The sequence below is a fragment of the Paramormyrops kingsleyae genome, chromosome 12 (assembly GCF_048594095.1).
Source record: "Paramormyrops kingsleyae isolate MSU_618 chromosome 12, PKINGS_0.4, whole genome shotgun sequence".
NCBI classification, from domain to species: Eukaryota; Metazoa; Chordata; class Actinopteri; order Osteoglossiformes; family Mormyridae; genus Paramormyrops; species Paramormyrops kingsleyae.
In genome coordinates this window covers 18445677-18464663 of record NC_132808.1, presented here as the reverse complement: position 1 = coordinate 18464663, position 18987 = coordinate 18445677, and the positions used below count along the sequence as shown (strand labels likewise).

The window sequence follows — 18987 nt, the reverse complement described above, 5'->3', positions numbered from 1 at the left end:
CGCAACCCAACACCCTCACAGTCAAATACCCCCCCACAGCCCCCCTCCAGCAAAAAATGCCCCCTTCTGGTTATTCAAATAATTCAAATTGGGCCAAGATAGAATCAACACACATTCCAATTTGCTCCCAACAATTGTTCTGTGAGAAAAATAAATTCATTGAAATTCTAATTAAAATGAAGAAAAATGATCAAGGAAAAGTTAGGGCTCCAGCACGTAGCAATGATGCTAATATAATTCCACATTACCTTTGCCACAGCTTTTTCTTTCAGGCTTTTTCAGCGGGTGGGTCTTTTTGTCCCATAGCTCTGTAGACATAGTCATGTGACCCTCCTCTTCCCTGTTTACAGTCGAGTTAGAATCAGTGACATAATGAAGCAAAGATTTGATGTGCCAGCGGCTTGGCAGACCAGATGCATATGGCCTGAATGCTAAATTCCCCAGCAAAGCAGAATCAACAGCACAATGCAGTAACGCTGACACATATATTGGTGTTTCTTTTTTTTTCTCCCCGAGCCTTCCGTCAAACTCAGCGTTTCTTCCACCCCTTGGTGCAGCTTTTGCTGTAAAAATAACAGAACTTGCTTCCTGTCCTTTGGCTGTTCTCTGCTCTCAAAGGCTGGGGGAGACATTTGATAACCCCCACTCTAGGATTTGGAAACAAACCAGTCCAAACAGAACTTTGACTTGAATTGAATTTGTTTTCGGGTGTTATTTCTGAGCCGGTGACAGGTCCATAATTCACGGATGTGTAAACACATTGGCTGCTACTTAGCGGATGGGACATGCAGTGGGTTATGAGGTGAGACAGGTGTCTTTATTCTCACAGACATTCCACAGTGGGGTCTCACACATGCACTGTGTGGGATGCTGTTCTGCTTGGGGCGAATCCTTCTGTGGTCTTGTGTCAATCTCCTTGCTGGAAGAACGAGTCCTTATTAACGAGTATGGTGTCCGATTACACCTCGGCGGTTGATCCGTGTTGATACCTTGTTCATTTATCAGTGAAGCAATCAGTGTCGCTCTTTGGCTGTATCAGCTAAGTATACAGCATGTAAGGGGAAGATATTTCACTGTACCAAGAGGAGCTGGAGAAAGAAATTAAATAAACATAAAGGCTTTATAAAAATGAAGATTAAGTTTGAGCAGCAAGACAGAAAGTACTGAATAACGGTGAAGACGGCTTAGTAAGGGCCCATGGTGCTCTGTCACGGGATAACAAAGAATAACTATTATACATTCTGCTGTACTGCGTGTTTTCATTCATCATATGTTTATGCTTGTGTGAAATGCCAGAGGAAGGTATTCATGCTGATATAATAAAAGAAGATTTGAATAACAACGCCATTTACAGACAGAGCAGACGCGACAGTAACTGATAATGCCTGCTGCCCATTTCATAAGATGAGGTACCGCTTCAAACTGTTGTGAATTTCTCACAATAAGCACATTGCGTGCCTGTCATAAGTAACAAACCACTTGGCCTAGTTTCTTAAGCCTACCTGCTTAAGCTATCTGCTTAATGGTCCCTTATTGGGCTAGCTGCTAAAAGGCTATCACTTTGGGCTAGTCATTTAAGGCTATGTGCTTTGGTTAACCAATTAAGGCTAACTGCCTAATGCTACATGCCTGTTTGGGCCAGCCAGCTAAGGCTAACCGGATGCTCATAGGAGTTTTACTTACACAGAGATGTTCTGAGGGCAGAAGGAAAAATGATTGGTTCATAGAATTAACCAGTCACATTGTAGAGGAGAACTAAAGAAAGGCGGGACTAACCAATCAGATGTCTTGGACCCACCTCCTCTACAATCTGATTGGTCATAACCCTGAACCAATCATTCTTCCTTATGCCCTCTTTGTGTAAGTAAAACTCCCACGAGCTAACCGGTTGGGTTATCGACTTAAGGCTAACTGCTTGAGCTAGCTGCCTAAGGCTGCCTACCTGTTTTTGGTAGCCAGCTAACCGCTTGGGCTAGCCACTTTCTTATCAGCCAGGACAATTACAGGCTGTAGCATATCAGCCTGTGCCTCAGAAGATAAATGCTGGCTGATGACCCAAGCGCATCCATTGTGTTGATGTGTGGAAAGTGTCTTTCTCAGGCTATCCATTGTGTTTCAGTGTCAAGAGGGTTAGACTGGCACCTGAATGTAGTCTATTCCGGATGCTTGGGGAGGTGAGAGCAGGATCACCATTAGCCTAACCCCAACCCCAACTAACCACCCCTGCTCAGAGGGGTAACTCATTGGTTACCTAGGAAATGTCACTTTCTTTCAGCTGTAATTGATGATACTGTAATGCAAATCTGGATTCACCACTCGCACAGTGGGATTGTCTGCCTCACTAAACATGTCTGATTTCACCCAGGAAGGCAGGAGAGTGGGGGATGGTCATGTGACACACTTTTTAGAAGGGGAGGCCTCGCTCCCTGTTCACAGCTTTTCATTTTTAATCAAAGCCGTCCACATGTTTCCACATTGAAATCTAACTGCATGTTTCTTCCTGTTGAATGGTGTCATTCGCTGTGTGGTATTTAATAATAGTGCATTCCTGACAGATCACAGAAGTTCATAACCTGCCATGACTGTGCGCTACTGTTTAAAATAGTTTCACTAAAAGACTGATTAAAAATATTATTGTAGTTCTTGAAAGGAGATGGCTACTAGAATCCATAAATGCAAACAGGCAAAGGATATATATTTAAGTATCCAAGAGAAATCCTGGTTGCATTTCCAAGATGAATGAGAAATGCCCAGTACCTCCGACAGTCATGTTTAAAAGCGTTTTTTTCTTCACCTGAGTGGCTTCATGACCTGATACACGTCTTTGCCTTCTGAACCGAAAGGGAGAGTGAGGCATTTAAATGAATTTCTTCCTTTCCTTTTTTCTGGGTACCAGCAACTCGCCTCCCTACGCCCTCAGAGCCAATGGAGTCTGCTGTTCTGGGTTAATTCTGGCTGAAGCGGCTTGCGGCGGGTGACCCCCGAGTCCATGCGGGGGGGGGGGGGGGGACGACTTATTCCATGAACGATCCATAAGGGCTGTCCATGTGGTTGTCCTCAGCCACGGGGGAAGGTGGGTTTGAAGGCCGCTGTGTCAATCACGCCACTCTCGCCTGCTCGACACCTTTAATTAAGTTTTTCGCACTGGAGCACACCCCCACGTACGTCTATATTCATATGGCAGGGTGTGGAGCGGGCTTGTCGCGTGCTGCTTGAAGACGGCCTCTTAATTATTCTTTAAAGTGTAGAGGCAGGCAGACACTCTGAGGGTCAGCAGCCCTTATTTACCCCCAGAAAGGGCAGGCTAGCACCACAGATGAATGAGACGTTGCCTGAAGCCCTCAGAGAAGGCTCCTGCGATGACACCTACTGTAACTTGCTCATTGTCTACGGGTGGGCAGTTCCCGAGATGCGTTCCTAATTTGCTGATTGTAATGAAGAAGATCTTAATTAAGGCTTCAGTTAGATGCCCTCCCCCTGTCTTACAATATGTTAAAATAATTGAAAAAGCATGCCAGAAAGATTATTATACTTGGGGGAGACAATTATAGTAATAATGTAATAAGGTAGTATACTGTCTGGTCAAAAACAGATTTTTTTTTCCCTTCCACGATGGATAAACCCCCACTCACACATACATTAATATATTTATCTGTAAATGTCAAGGTAAGGTTAAGAGACATGCATGTAAAAATAAACCCTAAATCAAGCCTAGCACATGAAAAGTGCAGGAAAAACATGGCAGAGTTATTCTTTGTTGATCAGAAGTTATTAATAAGCCTTTTGGATTCATTTCTGCCACGATTCAAGCTGCCCCTATTCACATGCGTTTGGGGCGGAATTCAGTCAGCTAATTTGCATATGAAATGGCTCCGATTGCGGGGATTCTGGGGTAAAAGCCGCTGAATGAGAAGCCACTGTGGGTGGGAGTACTTTCCTCAGGGCCCTCTGTCCTGGAACGAGCTACCCATCCACATCCAGTAAGTAAAATCCTCGTCAAGCATCAAGAAATGCCTCAAAACACATCTTTTTTAGGAACACCTTAACAAACTCATCTGACCCCTAACCTGTCCTCAGCTACCTCAGTGGTTCTGCCCTCTTGGCAATACTGGGCACTTATATTCCTCCCTTGTCTAGTATTAACCTAGTCATTTTATTTTTGACTTGAATAGCTCTTCTGATATTAGGTTGTTACAATACTTGTAATGTTTTGAATGGTTCTTGCTCCATTAATGACTTAAACTTGTTACTGGTCACTCACTTGAAGCTTAGCTTAACAACACTTAAATTAACCTGAACTGGCTTCTTGACCGCTATGCGATGCTTTGAAGAAAAGCTGCTGATAAATGCATTTATAAATGTAAGTGTGTCATGATGAGGGCTGTAGAGATTGAAAGTATATGGGAGATTTTCATGGTGAGCCTGAGGGTCACCGTCATTTTTCTTTAATTATTGCAACTATATATTCATATATTTTAGTGTCTTTTTAAAATTAAAGGTAAGCCATTCCATTTAGGCAGTGGGGTTGATATTGGCTCTACTGACTTTTGGATTGTTAGGGCTCTAGTCTAGCACTATATACAGTGCTCACAGAAAGTCTTGGGTCGCTTTCTTAATTCTGTAAAACTAGAGTTAATTGACAAGCAATGTTTAACATATCTACACATGTCTTCCACACAGACATTTTCTTTCTTTATTGTCTTTTTTTATTCTCATTCAGTTCTGCACTTGCCATTTTGCTATTAATTGCAGTTGTAGTCACTGGCCCCCAAAGGGATGCTAAACAGAAAAGCTTGGTGTTTTATGTTATTGCAAAGGCATGCCTAAATAAAAAGCACCCAATGAGACTGCTTGTCAATGAACTTTTTAAATCAAAATGGCTCTTTTAGAACTATAATTTGGGCTTCAGTTTATTGCTACCTGAAATTAATGTTTTACTTAAAACTACAGCTGGTTTATTGGTGATATGTACTTTTTTGTAAATGAATAAAGTAATGGTTTTTGTTAGAAAAATAATATATTTGCAATATTTTTTATTTAATTAAGCAAGCGTCCCAAGACTTCCTGTGAGCACTGTATATAAGTATGCAGTGCCAAGGTCGGCTCCCCATCCTGCACTGTGACAGGAAGTCTGCAGCTCTCCTTCGTTGAAGTTAGGAGCTCCTCCAGGTCTGGTATGACTTTGAATACCTGAGTGACATTTAGGAAGACAGACAAATGACCATCCCTGATCCCCTTGGACCCGTGTGTTCAGGCTCTGCTCCACTGTGACCCATTTCATGCATGTTTATCTGCTAACATTAATCAGTCATTAAGACTCAGCTGTGTACGGACTTTGTCTTTGAGACCCATTTCCCGCCGCAAATGAACGGAACTAGTTTTTAGTGGATTTTCACCATGATGTATTTTGAGTATTCCTTGGCTGTTTTGCATCATGCACATTGCCGCGAGAAAAAAAAAAATTAATTCATAGGGTAATAGTAATAACATCTGCTCCACTTGTACGTCTTTGTCTTTTCTAACCTGCACTGTATTTGTTATGATTTCATTATATATGTTTTTACATCTTTTGAAACACAACTAGAGAAAAGCATTAGCATTTGGAGTAAAGGGCCAAATAACCCTTCAGCAAAAATTGTACTTTTTGAAGGCATATTACTCCATAGGAGTGGAGCTGAATTCAGCTGATTATTATGGGATTATGACACTAGCAGCAGGGATTCAGTGAATGTTCGCCAGCTTTAGCTAAAGCTGTTATCTGAAGGCATGTGGAACGGTACTTTATTTACGGAGCCGGATCTTCTCGTGGAGAAGGAGGGCCTCTGAGGGAGGCCCGTGGGTCAGGGGGCCGTGCCCTTGCTGTCTGCCGCCCCGTTCTCACACATCGACGCCTTTGAAATGCTGTCGGCGGCAGAAAAGGAACTCCACCGCGAGCTGCGCTTTCGGATTACTATAGCCGGCATCTTTGTGGGCGCCCTCAAACGGCACCGTTAGTCTTAAACATTAGCAGCCTGCTGTGCATAGCGCCCGGAGCGATCAGTAACCCAGAGCCCGCTGTGGTTCAGGGTTATGTCATTTAGTTGAATAATAGTTGCAGCGGATGGACTAAATGTAGCAATTTGTAAAGGAGAAAAAAGAAAAAAGTTGACCTTTTTTTAAAATATCATATACAAATTTTTTTTGTATGAGTTTTAGGTATGTATGTTTGTTTGTACATTAAAGCTAAACTGAGTTGGAGTATGTACCATAAGATGGCCGTTATAAGGTGCAGTGGTGTCTCTTAGTGACGGTGACCGAATCGGTAACCTCCACAGAGTGCCATCGCCACAGCATCACTTTTTTCCCCGGCTGGTGCCCATCACGGCAGCTTGCCGGCGTGGCCTGCGGACCCTGGCTGTCCTGGCAGGTTGTTTAAGGGAAGCTGGCCGCCACTCGCGTCTGGGAGCACGGAAACGGCAGATGCAGACGGATGGCCGGTGGATTATGGCTGCCGGGGCCGGCACCCTTTATAAACACAAAGCGGGACTGAGCTCCAGCTCCCAGGCCCGCTCCAGCAGATCCCTTTGTCTTAGCTTCCTTCACTTGACATTGGAATGCTAACATGGCTAGCTGAACGCTGTGCCGAGCACCTCCACATGTGGTTTACGTCTGCGTGTTTTTATTCAGTGTCCATGTGGTCACAGGTGGACTTTCTTAACCAGAGTACTTCTCTTTCACACTTGAACGTGGGCACACGTGCAGATTACCTGGCGTGTTTCTGTTGGTTAAATATACTCAGGGTGTCGATGAAGGGAGTTGTTTTCAGAGGCGGACATTTCAGGTCCAGAAAGGAAAAATCCAAACCATGATTTTGTTTCAACCAACCAGTTGAGCATAAAGAGTCACAGTCACAGGGTACTCAACTGGCTGGTTGAAACAAAATACTGGTTTGGATTTTTACTTTCTGGACCTGAAATGTCCGCCTCTGGTTGTTTTTCACCATGGTAAGGGGCCTTGCTGTACATGTGATGGCTTACAGGTGCCCAAAAACACAGCTGGTTTTGTCAGCCTCTCTCTGATTGGTTTCATTTGTTAATATTAGTTAAAATCCTGTCGTACTTGGTAGCTTTATTTATATTTTACATATATATATATTTTTATTTATATATTTATTATTCCGGAGTGCATGTTATCAAGAATAATTTGCATTTCGGGTCAGGGCTTGAGTTATTTTTGATTTTTTTCACTTTTTTGATTTCTCTCCCCACAACGTAAAAATCAATAGCTTATTTCTGCTCATATCCCAGCAGACGGTGGCCGGGAAGCCGGGAAGCCGCCCGACGCTTTCGTCTGGATTACTGGCTGCCAAAGGGCTGTCAGAACCCGCAAAATAGATGAGGGCAGCATTAAGTGCGGCCCGTTTTCAGGAAGGCGTTAAACACCTCGAAGTTTTATAAGTGCTCTAAAGGGCATGTGTGGCATGTAAAGGAGCAAATTATAGCGCAAGGCTCCCCTGCCTAGTGTGTCGCTCTGAAGGACATGATTTAAAGTGCGTTTCTGGGGGAGAGTCATTTAATGGGGATGGATATCGACAGAGGGGTCAGGGGCCAGCCGCCGTGAGTTTACATAGATGTCAGGACACACAAAAGCGCCAGAAGCAAACCCCGCTGTTATAAATATTGACTAGTGATCCTTAAACCGTAACAAGGAGGGGATCTGTAGGGTCTGACCAAGGAGCATGACCCAGAAAAGTGTTTGAGTCAAAAGTGCACATTACAGAGTCGCAGGTTAGATCGAATGTGTACCGGACATCAGGAGCATGGGCCTGATGCTCTGTAGCCATGCCTCCGTATTGTCGGATGGATGTAAATCACGCCGTTACAGCCAAGTGTAGAATTAAAAAGGACCGCGCGTAATTACGTGCCCCCATAAACCTCGCAGCCGGCACCGTCCAGCATAAATTACTTAAACGCCGCGGCTGAGTGTTTTCTGCCGTAAATTGTGGCCTATAACGTCTCTGCAGCCTTTGGGATCTTTCTGTCCGGTACGCTGTTAGTTTTACAATGGAAAACGATTCTCCGTATTTGTTGGGGACTAGTGCCCCCCCCCCCCCCCCCCCATCTCTGGTGGTTCACGACCCCCATTTAGTAAAGTCTGTGCACCAGAGAACAATGATTGGAACCTTTTTTAATACGAGAAAATTCACAGTAGAATGTAATTTACTTTAAAGAACAATGAAGCATAACGGGCTTATTAATTATTTAGCAGCCGGTTCAGCCGTTCCTGTCTCCTTTCTGTGGCATGCTCATTTATGACTGCAGCGCTGAGAGCATCTGATGGTTTTAAGGCTTTTACTGTAAAGAACATAATTAATTGCATTTGCCACTGAATAAAGTTCACGACGTGTATTATAGTGTAATTCCAGAGTGAGATTTGCATTGCCCTCTGCAGAGAGTAATGGGAGCCACCGGAGCAGGGGAAGCCAGCAAATCAATATGAAGTATTGTAAAACGGGTCTGCCGACCTGAGCTGGGATCAGATGTTGCAGAGAGACAGATTAGCCTTTTAGACCTTGAGGATAAGGGTGGGGGGTGGGGGGGCACTTGAAACGGCCTTCAATGTGGCACAGTATCCTCTGAGAGAATTCAATACGACCATTGACAAAAAAAGGGCTCTATTGTAGGAACTGCGGCTTCCTCCAACAAAGAGGTTTGCCCGTTCCATTTCCTTGTTAATTGTGTTTGGGGGAAAAAAATAAAATAGGCTGTTTTTTTTTTTCCCCGCTCGCTGTTCAGAGCGTTTTAAAAGGAGGAATGACACAGATGCGGGCCTGTTTCTGCATACTGCTGAATGCCGGCCTGTCCCAGGCGCACATGTGTCGCTCTGAGCCGTCGTCATCTCCCAGGTGGGTCTCCCGGAGCCTGTGCTCCCCCCCCCCCCCCTCGCAGGAGAGCACAGGTGGACGTCATGAGAGAGAGAGAGAGCCATAAAAGGGCCGAGCGCGTCCATAAAGGAAACCTGGGGACTGGAGGGCCAGTGTGGAAACACCGTTCTCTCTGCCCACCCTCTCAGATCTAAGGCGCTATTTTTCACTTTACTCTCTCTGAAGAATTGATCTTGATTCGGTAATGATAAGAGCAGAAGAAACCCCCCCCCCCCCCCCCCCCCCTTAATTAAATGTCTGGGGCGGTCTTGTTTGATTCCCAAAGATATACTTATCTGTGTAGAGTCTTTTTGATGCCGGTAGTTTTGAGTAGTTATGAGACTTGGATTAAGTAACATGTTAACCTCTCGATGCTGTGAGATGATTAATGTGGCAGGGCATGAGAACGGCCGAGTGGGAATATCCCCCCTTAAGAAATGACCTCTGGGAGCCGCGTACGCTCTATTTACAAATGAAAATTCCTGACGGCTTGTGTTTCTGCGAGAGTGAAGTCACCAGGGATGAGGCGCACGAATACGGCAGCTCTGTGGCACACGAGCCGCTTCCCCGCGTGTGCCGTGCTTGGGGGGATGGGGGGGCGTCCAGGATGCCCTCTACACGGCTCGGCAGGGGCGGCCAGAATCGCCTCTCTTGGGATCAGGAGTCACTGGGGCATCCTGACCGGCAGTCACCGCTCGGGAGATCTGAGTTAGGAGCTCATCCCCTGAGACCCCCCCAAGCGGTCTGCCACATGTTTCAGGCAGCCCCCTCCCCCCGGAGACAGGCAGGCCTCATGGGGGAACCGCAAGTCTCGCTGAGAGCCAGGCGGTGTCGCTGTGCATCCCACCCACGCCTCCCTCCCCCCCTCGCTGGTCATGCCAGCCAGAACTTATCTGCCAAGCGTGTCACCGGTTGTAATTGGAGCCATAAATGCTGAAGCAGGTGCATGGCGCCATTCTGTGGGGGTACGGGGAGCCGGTTGGCCCGGTGCGTGGAGGCGGGCAACACAGGCTGCAGTATTGTCCTGGGTGAGGCTGCTGTTTCTCTGTGGTCTGGGTACAGCAGCCTAATGGCCACTGACATAAACTAGTCCCCCTGTAGTTGGTGCTAGTGCATCATTCATCTGAAATGCTTCAAATAACTTCAAGATAAGTCTATTTTATTGCCTTTTATTTGTTGTTTTATTTGTTTATTTATTATTTGTTTTTGATTACATTGTTGAGCTGTATCTGTTTCTTTTTCATTGACAATAAATCTTTCTTGAATCTTGGATCTTGAAACATGAAAAACACATACTTATGATAAATTAAAAATAAGATAAATGGAAAACACAAGCCCGGCTAATGAAACTCTGACACCTACCAGTGAAAACACAGTTTGCGGTCATTTATGCACAGGTGCCGTGAACGCTGGTGTGATATTCATGTACCGGATCTTTCATTAGTGCCTCATGCATTTCTGAGGTCCCCTCTCGTTTCGACACCTTGCTACCGTCTTCCGTTTCCCCGGTGCTGCAGATGCACGCCGCTTGGGCCCCCGTTCATGTCGCGGAGCCAGAGCGGGTCGTTTATCCTCATCGCCGACTGATTGAGGTCAAAGTGGATTAAGCGCTTTTAGCTCCGCCTCAGGGCCTGGAGGCACCAGGGAGCGCGGCGGAAATGACGCCATTAGTGCCCCAACTGGGCGCAGGTGTTTCCGTCAGCTCTCTGTCGCGCTCTGCTTCCTGATGTATATTCGGCTTGATGTGTCTACTTGATGACAAAGAGCTTTGAATGTGAACTACCGTTATTGGACATTGTGTTTGCAGAAGGCCATCTCATGTAAAGCGTGTTGGAATTAGTGCGGGATAATTGGGGGCTGTACATGTTGCCTATGTGCCTGGGGTGTGGAGAGCGTGTTCTGCCCCCTCATCTTTGTAGATACAGACTCGTCTCGCCTGCCTCTGCCAAACCTGCTGCATTAATTACCACAGCGAGCCCCTCAGGCCGAGCACCGTACGGGAGGTAATGATCCTTGAATTCTCACTGGTGGCAATGTCATGGGGCGGTAGGCAAATAACTGGGGGGCCATATGAGCGGGAGGATGGTCTGGCTAGCGGTGATTTAATCTGCAGGTGGGGGAGGCGGACTCGCCAAGCTGGGCTTCTACATGCCTCTGTAGGCAACGTTGGCAAATGTCTGATGACGTCCCTCCATGTGTCTCTCCCGTCCCTATGGAGTTCCTGTCTGTGCCCTCCCCCATCCCCATACCGTTCCTGTCTGTGTCCTCCCCCATATCCATACCGTTCCTTTCTGTGCCCTCCCCCATCCCCATATCGTTCCTTTCTGTGCCCTCCCTCATATCCATACCGTTCCTGTCTGTGCCCATCCCCATACCGTTCCTGTCTGTGCCCTCCCCCGTCCCCATACTCTTCTTTTCTGTGCCCTCCCCCATCTCCATACCGTTCCTGTCTGTGCCCTCCCCCATATCCATACTGTTCCTTTCTGTGCCCTCCCCTATCCCCATACCGTTCTCGTCTGTGCCCCCATCCCCATGGTATTCCTGTTTGTACCACCCATTCCCATACTGTTCCTGTCTGTGCCCTCCCCCATCTCCATACTGTTTTAGTCTGTCCCCTCCCCCATCCCCACGCCGTTCCTGTCTGTGTCCTCTCCCATCCCCGTGACATTCCTGTTTGTGCCTCCTCCATTACCATACTGTTCTTTTCTGTTCCCTCCTCCTCATGGTGTTTCTGTCTGTGGCGTCCCCTTTCCCCATGGGATTCATGTCTGTGCTGCCTCCCTCATCCCCATGGCATTACTTCCTGCCTCCCCCATTCGCATGGTGTTCCTGTCTGTGGCCCTCCCCCATCCCCATGACATTCTGATCTGTGCCCCGTCCCCCATCCCAGTGGTGTTCCTGTCTGTGCCCCCATCCCCATGGCATCCATGTGTGTGCCGCCTCCTCCATCCCTATGACGTTCCCGTGTGTTCCCCCTCCCTCGTTCTCATTCCCTTGGTATTCCTCCATACCCCGTAGCCAGAGTGCATACGCACTGCTCTGAACCTTGGTCCCCGTCATTACTCCCATCATTACTCCTGTCATTACTCCCGTCATTTCCTTGCCCAAAGCCAGACCACCTGTGTGCTCTGTGTGGTTTATTTAATAATTTATCGATTTATTTACTTACCTTTCTTGTCCGCTTCTTGTGCTCTTGATCTCGGGTGTCTTCCCTGATCGCTATCAGAGTGATTTCTTGTGATTAACCCATTTCAGTGCCGTGTCGGTCCCTCAGACGCCGCTCTTTTCTTAACCCCCCCCATCTGAGCACATTTCAGAGGTCATGACTGACAGGTGGATTGACGGGCCGGCTGCGTGTCTTTGCGTGTCTCCATGCTGTCAGGTGTTATTTGCATCCCAACAGGCGGCTTGGTGCGTTGCCAGCGTGTAAAAGCGCGTGCCAATGAAAGCGGAAAGAGCAGGGAGCCGCGTGCCGGCCGCTGCGAAAGGCGTAATCACATTACCCTAATCTCATTTTCTTATGAATTTCACATTGCCGACGGGCGTTAAAAAAATAAAAATAAAACACACGCGGAGTCCGGTCAGATCTGAAATGGTTTTCTGACCTGTATCCCTTGTGCATTCGGGGAGCCTGTAATTTTCATAAACTTTCAGACCATGCACACTGTATATCTTCTGGCTGACCCAGGAGAATGTTTCAGATCATGCAGATTTTAGTGGGTGAGCAGGGCAGGGCCATCTCCGTCTCCTGCCTGAGAGTGACCCTAACCTCCCCTGCCTTCCACACCAAGAAAGGCTCTGATTTTCAAATCGCCCATGTTTTAAATTATTATTATTATTTTTTTAAATGCTATTATCTGGCCAAATGGGTTTAGTGTGGTGGTGTGTTTTCTTCTGCCACAAATTGAGTAATAGCACAGTGATTCATAGACTAATTAATCCTGGGCTTTGTGTTATCTATAAATGGATGTGTCTGGAGCGGAGGGCCGTCTGACACTCTGGTTCTGTCGTGTGACCTGCCCCTTCCAGTTTGCACGGCTCCCCTTTCCTGTGCGCCCAGGCAAGGCGCTGTGCATTTTCCCAGGAAACCGAGACCCGTCAGCAGCGGTGACCTTTTGAACTGCAGTTAAATTGGACAAAGGATGGATGTAAACGTCTAGCATGTGTCTGCGTGTCTGTCTGTCTGTGTGCGATTATTCATCAGTGTAATTTCTGACTTTTAATGTATTTCTATTATTGCCCTGTCACACTTTGATGAAGCTAATAATAAATATATATGGTTTATTGTTTAATATTACTGAGAGCTTTGGTGTCTTACATATGAGTGCCCCTGGTAGACAGTGACTTTTTCCAACATATTTGTAATACTAGGAGACACATTCAATAAATAGCTAAATAAGTCCACATGCCCTCAGTCTTTTCCCTGAATGATTATATCTTATTCTTACATATATCAGCTATGCCTTTGAAGAAAAAAAAAAACAGGGTCTATGTCCTTAAAGTGGTTTTCACACAATTACACTACTTCCTAAATATGCTTTCTATGAACACAAATCACTGATCCTTTTCCTTGTTATTATAAGGCAATTGCATTTGGGAGTGGAAATTTCCTAAGATACCAGTGGGGAAATGCCACTGTACATTAGGCACTGCAGTCTCCATGTGGAGAGGAAGTAAACAGGAAGCACGATGGCCCCACTACTGGGTAATTCCATCTTCCCTCTCCTTAGGATGGCTGGCATTCTGTCGGGGGTGATTACAGCCCTCCAGGCCTTTCCTACCCAGCATCCTTTTCTTCGACAGAGATTCAAACATAGTTCAATTTGCAGGAAAATCCAGAGGCGATTTTAAAAAACAGAGATAACAGGAGCTGTTGACCTGTTTTTTTTTCTGTTCGCGCCCGAGCTGGGCATGACTTTGAGGCACTAACGGTATTAATGGGCATCGTTAAATGTCACTGTAAGTCAGCTTTATGTCAGAGTGAAGGGCTGGCTGGCATTCTTAATTAAAACGAAGGGCTCCGTTCCTGACTTTACGCGAGTATCCGATGGGGAAGTGGATATTTTCTCTCTGGTCTGCATGCCTGAATTCTGCTGCTTTCCGTTAGAGATGGTATCTTGCCTTTTTCTGTTGTGTGCTTAGAGACCATTTACAGCCAGTGAAACTAGGGGGATGCGTGTTTTCTGTCTCAGCTGGAAATCATGTGAATAAGGTTATTTTGTTATGGTTTTACCCAGCTTTTCTGTTTCGTACATTCAACGAGGTCACAGCGAATATAAATGCATGAATGCTAAACGTTTTTTTTTCTGCTTTTTTCTTGCAAATTAAGCAGAACTGTGCTCAAAACATTTCTGAACTCTGCTGAATTTATTTGTATGTTCAGCAAATAAGTGAGCATGTTGTCCTTTTGCTGCTGACAGGAGGAGGTCAGCCGTGATTGGAGGAGACCTCTCTCCAGGTGAAACAAGGTTACATGACCCCATCAATAACGTTAGGCAGCCACGGACAGCCTTGATGCATTGATTCCAGCTTTTTTTTTTCTATCTGGACAGAGTTTTACACACCAAATATTAAGTAACGTTTAACCTTTAATGTTAATTAGAAACATTTAATGAGAAATCAGCATTAAATGGAGTTTCAGAGTGGCCCTCATTAACACAATGATGACCAGATCGTATTAGAATGGAACCTCAATTGAATTAGTCTCCAGATTGGTGTGTCATTGCTCGAAGAAAGCGTAGACGTGTAACTTTTACACAATTCAGATGGAGCCTATAAACTTCAACCGCAGACCGCATTGTTGGGAACGCAGGCGTGACGTCAACAGGGCACAGTCAGGCATGACGGTAAGAGCTCAGCCACTGGGACTCTGCAGAAAGGGACTGAGCACAGAATCACTCCAGATGGGCAAATAAAACCCAGGAGGGTCAGTTTGGAACCAGAATCAGAATCACATGCGACAACAGAACTGTGACTCGCAGATGAGAGTATAAACATGGCGCGCGGCATTTCTGAGAAATGGACCCACGATGGGGTGGTTGGCCGCGACAGCCTGCCCTCATTTCCGCTTTGTGTGGCAGCTTTTTGCCCATGCGGCTGCCTTGTGGTACATCACAGAGGAGAGCTATGAGAGTGCAGGCAACTCAGTCACTTAAGTTGGGGTTTAATACACGAGTGGCAGGGTGGGGACGCATCGGGGGAGGGGCCGGCCCTGAGGACAAGCCGCGCTATGTGCTATCAAAGGGTAATCGTGTTCATTTTCTGTGTGGGTGCGGGATGAGTGACCAGGAGCTCTGGCTTAGCTCTCACAGGTTTACCGGTGGCACATTTAAGTTGGAACGAATATTGTGTTTGCATCTGGGTTGCCTGCTTCTTTCTACTCTGAGGTTTTCCAGTAAATCATGCTGTTAGTTTCTCAAAAAACCCCTGTGTCCTGTCATCAAGAGTCATGGTTAGTCACATTGCTGTGGTTTTCCTGTGCGCTGTAATAGTTTTACTGTAATCAAATATTCCTATAATGGATTATTCTGATGTTATGCATCAGTTCTCTTTTTGTGTGCTTCACTCTTCACAGGCATATAGATACACATCCACATACACAGTCGCCCCCACACATTCACGCACTCGTGTCCTCCCTCCCGCATGATAATCTGCCATATCCTTCTTTTAAGGGAGTTTTGTGTAGCACATTTTATGGGGCGATGTTATGTATATCCTACCTAACATGGGCACAGACATGTTGCCATGGTTACCTCCCATAGACTGCATCTTGGTCGAAACACGACTCCCATCAGCCGCGTCACACAAAAAGACTTACGGTGGTCAGCCATACCTTCATTCGATATTAAACTTCTCATTCTTCCCACTCGAGGAGAATATCGCAGAGGGAGAGTACAAGGCTGAATGATTCATTACACAGGCCTGCTCTGGATTGAAGTTATTTTGAATATCATTATTTGATGATAAAAAGGCAGAAATTCCATAAAAGCTCTCCTAGTGTATTGGGAAAAGCTGATTTTGCTTCAGAGCCTCACAATGCCTCGCAATTTTAACACTTAAGCAGTTGTTTAAGATGAAAAGCAGCTGTAGGCCAGCTGCGATTGTTTCCAGTCGCCTGTATGATGCAGCACTTCCCTATCTCCATAAATCTGACAGAATTCACGTTATTGCAAATCCACGGTTCCATATCATAACAAAACGTCGGTGCTGTGTAACAAGCACTTCAATTTTTTGTACATATTTCACCCTTCATTTTCACTTTCGCTAGCTTTTCGAGGAAAAATATCCTGTCCTCTCTTACCTCTGAAATAGTGATAATGATTGGTAGTTGGGCACCCATACTATTACAGGTTACATTTTTAATTTGCCATTTTGGCATTCGCTATTATATGGTCCTAAGTGATTACGTAAGACTGTGCTGTTAGTCACCCATAACCGAGGTTTGTGACCCCTGTCAAATGTTATAAAAAAAAAGGACTGACAGTCATTTGAGTGTGTGCGTGATGCAAGACCTCGCAACATGCTGGAGAGCAGATTGCTGGTGACAACGGTGTCCACGCTGCGCACTGGCAACCTTAAGAAGCTGGGGTGTCGCAAAAAGTGTGTCTCCCTGTCAGATGTTTACGGTCATTTCATTAGTATTTTATTCTCTAAAACGGCAGCCTCCCCACCGGCCTCTGCTGATTTACAGCTTGAGCCTCGCCGTTGATGCTGCTCTAGTCATATCTGTTCGGGGTGGCTGACCTTGAGTTTTGCTTCCTGCTGACATTTATGGACGTGCAGGTCTTGAATTGTGAACATTGGGCCAATCGGGGGGGGAGGGGGTGCAATAAGCTTCCTCGTTCTTCTGTGTCCACGGTCCTCAGATTCCTTTGGAGCTGTGCCAGCTGCAGGATGTTGCTAATTAAAATGATACTAAACGGACAAGGAAATTGGGCTGAATGCTCTTCCTTTGTCTGTCTTACGTTGTTATGTACAAGTCTGCAGATTTTTAGGTATAATTACACCATGTACAGTTACGATCCATGGTCTTCGTAGATCACGCAGTAGCTAAGCGCTGGGCCATCCGCTGATGGTCTTCTTGTGCATGTCTTGCCCCCCCTGCAGCCTTCATCCGTGCCCCCATCCCTATGGCGGTGGTGCGGAGGGAGCTGTCTTGCGAGAGCTACCCCATCGAGCTGCGCTGCCCGGGCACCGACGTCATCATGATCGAGAGCGCCAACTACGGGCGCACCGATGACAAGATCTGCGACGCCGACCCCGCCCAGATGGAGAACACGCGCTGCTACCTGCCTGATGCCTACAAGATCATGTCTCAGAGGTGGGTGGCTTCCCCTGCTGCCCCCCCCCCCCAAAAAAAAACAACAAAACATTCTCCCATCTATCTCCTTAAAAAGAGCGCTGTCAGGGGGTGTAATACGTACACATCACCAAGATTACTGCCATTTGCAGAGTTTTCTCTGCTCTGTGTTGCTGTGGAGATTTTATGCATCAGCATTCATGGTAGGTTGTTGGCTGCCAGGATGGCCTGGTGAGTTCTTGTAAGGTTGTGAGGAAGCATAACAGGGAGAAACACTCCAGTGGGGGTCACTGGGTTTCTGATGGGCCCATACAGACCCCAGTGGGGGCCAGACAGTCCCCAATGGTTATTCACCCTGATCAGGTGAACAGGGCTGCTAACAGCTTAACAGCTGTGTTCAGTAATGCTGATATTATTTATTAAGATTTCCCCTCTGTTTATAAGGGGCAGTGGACAAAAGGCTTAAAGGGGCGACTTGTGTTTCGGAGAAGCTGAAGGAGCTGAAGGCGTCTTCATTGTGCTTCCTGATCCTGCCACACCCGCACTATCAGCCTGTAATCCTGCCTATATGAACTGCAGTGCTTACACCCACACGCACGCACACTGCACGAGGCCTGCGTACAGGCAGCAGCTGCTGGGCTGTGGCAAGGACTCCCAGGGCGGGTCCGTGCGAAAACGGCCGGCCCGTTGCCAGAACGCCCTCGTATGCCCGACCGACAGGAGAACAAAACAGATCAGTGCAGCTCGTAGAGCTGAGGTTAGCCTGATGCTAAAATTCTGGGTTTTTCCATATGTTTGACTTTAAGCCATGGCTCTGCTTTGCTGGGGCTGTAGGGATATTAATGCCCTTTTACGCTTGGAGTTTGATTTCACTCAGCATTGCAAGGAGCAGAAGAGCCGTCACATGGTTGGCATTGGCCCTTGCGTACTCTTTGAGAAATAGCTGTCCCCTATGTCCCACAAAACCCTCCTAAGTCCCCTTAAAGTCTGCTCCCTTCTGGGGAGCCAGTAGTCTGACCTTGTGATCCAGATTAACCGTCGTTGGCATTCAGTTCATCCTACCAGTCCCCCGGGGGACCGAGGCCGGGGGCCAGAATCCATGCATCTGACCTCTAGCTGTCACCCACTTGCCTTCAAAGAGGAAGCTGTTTACTCTTTGAGGGCCCTGCCATATCAGCTATGTCAGACCCTTCCCCCCTGCCATGGGCACGTTTAACACGGCAGGGTGGAGGCATACACCATACATCAAAGTCTTCATACGTGAGAGTCAACGGGTTATCACGATCCGCTCTTTCACGTAGACGCAAAACCGTTTCGACCTCAGGCAGATCTTCAGGTTTATGGCTGGGTGCAGGAGGACCGCTAAATGGTCCTCGCTCTGAGCAGAGCCCCAAGAGCGGCTGGCCCAAACCACTCAGTGCATCATTTCCTCTGACAATACCCCAACACAACCACCAACCACACTGAGTCGGATACACCATAATCTAACATTCCCATAACATTCATGTTACGTTGGACCCTCCAGCAGAAGGAAACGGTCTGCACTTTTCTGGACATGTGATGTTGTTGCTCGCATATGTATAGAGAAGTAGCAACAGAATAAATTATTCTGTCCTGTATGGCACATATGGATTAAAATCCATTTCAGTACAAAAATATTTGAAGACCACAAGCATCTAATGAATCAGAATTCTTCACAATCCATTTGTGCTTCAGTTAATGTAATTGTTCCATGGTACTCTGGGGTCCGCCAACTCCTCGGGTAAAGCCCAATCTTGATGGACGA

The 18987-nt window shown here is 46.6% G+C and overlaps 1 protein-coding gene across 10 annotated transcripts in view; it reads left to right on the top strand.

Annotated features, from left to right (window-relative positions):
- Window positions 1–18987, top strand: part of LOC111842607 (adhesion G protein-coupled receptor L3-like) — a 179562-nt gene that overhangs the window by 51463 nt on the left and 109112 nt on the right. For all 10 annotated transcript variants that reach the window (XM_072697605.1, XM_023809355.2, XM_023809359.2 and 7 more), the window contains one exon: window positions 17009–17222. In XM_072697605.1, the coding sequence (XP_072553706.1) occupies window positions 17009–17222 (214 nt within the window). The remainder of the gene's footprint in view (window positions 1–17008; window positions 17223–18987) is intronic.